The 5,067-nt window shown below is 42.5% G+C and overlaps 1 protein-coding gene across 2 annotated transcripts in view; it reads right to left on the bottom strand.

Moving 5' to 3' along the window:
• Positions 1–5,067, bottom strand: part of LOC123984887 (pleckstrin homology domain-containing family A member 5-like) — a 165,132-nt gene that overhangs the window by 1,112 nt on the left and 158,953 nt on the right. The window contains exon 4 of one of the 2 annotated variants that reach the window (XM_046072112.1): positions 1,180–1,232. The exons of the other annotated variant lie outside the window; for it this stretch is intronic. Within the exon in view, the coding sequence (XP_045928068.1) occupies positions 1,180–1,232 (53 nt within the window). The remainder of the gene's footprint in view (positions 1–1,179; positions 1,233–5,067) is intronic. 2 annotated transcript variants of the gene reach the window in all.

Below are 5,067 nucleotides of genomic sequence, written 5' to 3'. Positions count from 1 at the left end.
TGCGTGGTGGTTCTTGAAGCACTGACTCCAGCTGCAGTCCACTCTTTGTGAATCTCCCCCACATTTTTGAATGGGTTTTGTTTCACAATCCTCTCCAGGGTGCGGTTATCCCTATTGCTTGTACACTTTTTTCTACCACATCTTTTCCTTCCCTTCGCCTCTCTATTAATGTGCTTGGACACAGAGCTCTGTGAACAGCCAGCCTCTTTAGCAATGACCTTTTGTGTCTTGCCCTCCTTGTGCAAGGTGTCCATGGTCGTCTTTTAGACAGCTGTCAAGTCTGCAGTCTTCCCCATGATTCTATAGCCTACAGAACTAGACTGAGAGACCATTTAAAGGCCTTTGCAGGTGTTTTGAGTTAATTAGCTGATTAGAGTGTGGCACCAGGTGTCTTCAATATTGAACCTTTTCACAATATTCTAATTTTCTGAGATACTGATTTTGGGGTTTTCATTAGTTGTCAGTAATAATCATCAAAAATAAAAGGAATGAACACTTGAAATATATCAGTGTGTGTGGAATGAATGTATACATTATACAAGTTTCACTTTTTGAATGGAATTACTGAAATAATCAACTTTTTGATGATATTCTAATTATATGACCAGCACCTGTAATCAGAAATTTAACCACCTATGTCTATCAGCTGGTGTCCCGCAGGGTTCTATACTGGGCCCAAACCCGTTCAGCAACATCTTCTTTCTATATGGAAAATATGAAACATCTTAATGTATGCTATAGGGCTGACCCCAATTAGTCGAAGATTCGATGCTTCGATGGGCAGAGCCTGATTCGACTGTCAATCTCACAGTCAAAGCTTCGCAGCGAAACAAGGATCATGTCATTTTGGCGATATGGAGGTGCTCAATGTCTGATTTTACCTAGAACTACCTCTTTTCTCCCAATAAGTTAATATACAGAGGAGGTGGAGATGACACGGTGAGCGTTTTTGTAATCTTGTGAGACTTGGTGCAATTCAAACATGGCAGCGCGCAGCTAAACAAACATTTCATTAAACAAACAATCCGCCTATTTTAAGCCAATTAACAAATAATAGCAGTCAAATCGCACTGGAGGACCTCGAGGACGAGTGTTTGGAGGACCTTGAAGTTTACATTGGCTAGTGTTTTCATCGAGTGGTCATGGGGAAATCAAAGAGAAACCGCACTGAAGACTCACCTGGAGCATCACCTGGAGCAGTCTCCTCACAATGCGCAGATTTCACAGAGATCCTGGATTCAAAAGACAAGAAATTGTCTAGCTTTGATGCCCGATTATTTCTGGTGGAAGTACTTCACAAAGAGTTTCAGGCTCTGCGGGAATCCCTGGAGCCAGAAACAGGTGGTTGACCTCGCGGGGGAAAACAAGGTCCTCAAAGGTTCGGTTAAATCCCTCACAAAGGGAATGACGCGGCTCTCGGCAGACAATAAAAACATTAGAGAAGCGATCATCAATCTCCAGGCTCGTAGAATGCGGGATAATCTTGTAATTTCGGGTATCCCGGAGCAGGCGGATGAAGCCCCAGAGGAGACCGTTAAAAGCTTCATCCAAAATCAACTGAAGCTCCCGGCCGAGACCGTGAGGAACATCAGCTTCCGCCTGTTTCAATGGCTGAGCTCTCTTACATATGCCGAATAATAAAGCCCCTGGGCCAGATGGTTTTGTACAAGGAATCCTGGGAAATACTTGCACCCACATTCTATAGGATGGTTATGCAAATTAGGGGTACTTGCATGTTGCCTCCAACAATGAACTCTGCTAATATCAGCCTGCTCCGTAAACCAGACAAAGACCCCATACTCCCGTCCAGTTATCGCCCAATATCACTTATTAACGCAGATCTTAAAATCATCTGCAAAACCCTAGCAAGAAGGCTAGAGAAGGTCAATCCTGGTATAATACACTCTGACCAAACAGGATTTATTAAGGGCAGGCACTCCACCAAAAATACACGCAGGCTACTTAACGTAATAGACTATGCCACTATTCATAACCTGGAAACAGGTTGTTTCTTTAGATGCAGAGAAAGCATTTGACAGAGTAAATTGGAAATTTCTATTCGCTACTTTATATAAATTTGGATTTGGAAACTCTTTCATAGATTGGATTAAAATCTTATACAGTTCCCCAAGAGCTTCTGTCAAAACAAATGATCATACTTCTCCATGCTTTAGTCTCCAGAGGGGTACCAGGCAGGGTTACCCACTCTCTCCATCGCTATTTGCTATTTTTATAGAACCGCTAGCAGCTGCTATCAGACAAAATAATAATATTAAAGAAATTCAAACAGAAAATATACACCACAAGATAAGCCTTTATGCAGATGATGTATTACTTTTCCTCCTAAACTCACAAACTTCTCTTTCTGAGACAATCACACTTATAGATTCTCATCCATCTCAGACTACTCCATTAACTGGAGTAAATCCATAGTTTTACCTGTAAAGTGTGATTTCCAGAGTATATCTACCACACCGCTAAAGTCTGGGAATATTAAATATCTGGGTGTCAATATTTCCTCCAGGCTGTCAGAACTGACATGGCTAAACTACACGCCTTTACTTAAATCAATAGAGGATGACCTTGTATGGTGGACATCATAACCTATATCACTCATAGGAAGAGTCTCCACCATAAAAATGATGGTCCTACCTAAAATCAATTACCTGTTTTCAATGTTACCCACCAAACCCTCTGCTGTCTGGTTTAAGTCACTGGACTCAAACATCTCAAAATTTTTGTGGAAAAATAAACCCCCACGAATCAATTTAAAAACTATGCAAAAAGCAAAAGACTGTGGTGGTTTAGAACTGCCAAATTTTTATCATTTCTTCCTGTCCAATAGACTACAATATATCTCAAAATGGATCAATCAGAGCCCCCTGGACCACTCATGGATGGACACAGAACAAACATTCTGTAAGGAAATTAAAATTTCCGATATGCCATTCATCAGTTCCAGCATCAAACGTCATACCTGCTTTAAAAGCATTAACATAAGCACTTCCCTGGCTGCTTGGTGGGAACTTCTCAAAGTATCTGTGTCTTCACCTATCCCATGCAGATTTACCCCAATCTGGAATAATCCTGACATCCTGCAAAATAAGAAAACGCTAAATTCCCCACTGTGGTATGACAAAGGGATAAGACATCTAGAGCATGTAATGCAAGGCAGCAACTTTATTCCATTCCAGGATCTAGTGGCACTATATGGAATTATTGTTAGATTTCTGGAATTTCAACAGTTTAAATCCATAATTCATGCTAGATTTAAGGATAAAATAATGGACTTTACCTCCAATGATAACAGACTTTCTTAAACTCTCGCCTCCAAAACTGTTATCAAAAGTATACATGTTACTGTTAAAAGCAGACAGTTCAATCTCTCTCCTATTCTTAAAGTGGTAGACAGATCTATCCATTAGTCCAGACCAAAACTTTTGGATATGTTTAAATACCTTTAGAATGACCAAAAATCCCAATCACACTATATTGGACAAAGGATGTTCAGAATGGGTCTTATGCAGTCAAACATCTGCCGGAACTGCTCAGGTAACATATCTGATAGTTACATGCATGCTATGTGGCAATGTACACCAGTTCTGGCAGAAGATATGTGAAGACCTATCGATATGGCTAAGTTACCGCATCCCAGTTTCCCCATCACTCTGCGTGCTGGGGGACCTAAGTGACATTAGTATAGAGGTTGATACATCATACATGCTTCTCACTGCCTTATGCATCGCCAAGAAAACTATCCTCATGAACTGGAAGACCAAAAAGAATATAAGTATCGCCCAATATAGGAATCTCCTTATAGTTCACATTAGCATGGAGAAAATGTCTGCTATAAAAAACAAATTGACACAATTTCAATCTCTCTGGTCCCCCTTGATCAACTTTATGGGGGGGGGGTGCTTGTGGTGGGTTTCTGTCCGGTGGTGAACGTGCGATGTGGGTCACGGTGTAGCTGTAGGTGGGGTCTGTGGTCTCTCTGGCTGCGGGGGGGATGGGGGCGGTTTGTGCCGGCTGGAATTTCTCCTGTGCAGCGCATTACTTGGCTGTTGTGTGGCGTTAGTTACATTGGTAGTGTTGGTTGGCTCACTTGTAGGTCGTGATTGGATTGCGTGCTTGTCGGGGGCCTCAGGTGCGGGCCTGGACTGGGCTGGTATGCGGCTCTGTCCTGTGTGCATGCTGTGCATCCTGATAATTGGGTGGGTCCTAGGGGCCCCCCTGGACCCGTCGCATTTCAACGTTTAATGCTGTAAATAAACATGTAAAAAGAGTAAAACTTTCAATAAATGTAAAATAAAAAGTGCGTGAATAAATCCAAAATTGTAAGCCTAACCCTGGGTCGTCAGTGCGCATGTTTAGGCGTAGCATGTGTGTGGTGGCGGAAGAGGAACACTTGCTGAAGAGACGGAGCCCCAGCTTCACTGGTGTTGTGGCAAGTTGTCCGCACCTCGCGGGACTTTCGGATAATTTATCAATGTTGATGAACCACACAAATAGCCAGCTACTTGAAATAGACTCGCGAGGAACAGCAAGGTGCAAGCAGTTGTCGGCAGCAGGAATACACACAAAACTCTGCACAAGACCGGTTTACACATGCATGTCCTCCCTGACTGCTGACGTATTGCGGTAAGCGTGTCGACTCATTTCCGTTTCCGGTGCTTGTGTGTTGGTACCGTGTTGTGCTGCTCTCGCTAAATAACAGTTACATTTGTTTGATTACAGCGGCCAACTGTTCGCTAAACACTTATTCTTTACAGTAATTTTGCCTAAGCACTCACAGTTCTTTCCATCTTTTAGTGACTGCTGTTCAATCTCATAGTTGTTCTAAAGTTTTGGTAACTGATGCTACAGTAATTTAGCTTAGCCGTTAGCGACTTTAGCTTAGCAGCTAGCGATGGCTTCTCCTTCTCCCTCTCTCTCTCCTACTTTCTCCTGCTCGGTGTGTCAGATGTTTAGTTACTCCTCTGCCTCCTTTAGCGGTAATGGTACATGTAATAAGTGTAGTTTATTTATAGACATGGAGGCGAGGCTCAGTGATTTAGAAGTCCGGCT

The sequence above is a fragment of the Micropterus dolomieu genome, linkage group LG16 (genome assembly GCF_021292245.1).
Source record: "Micropterus dolomieu isolate WLL.071019.BEF.003 ecotype Adirondacks linkage group LG16, ASM2129224v1, whole genome shotgun sequence".
Classification (NCBI taxonomy): domain Eukaryota; kingdom Metazoa; phylum Chordata; class Actinopteri; order Centrarchiformes; family Centrarchidae; genus Micropterus; species Micropterus dolomieu.
This window is presented reverse-complemented; position numbering and strand designations above follow the sequence as displayed.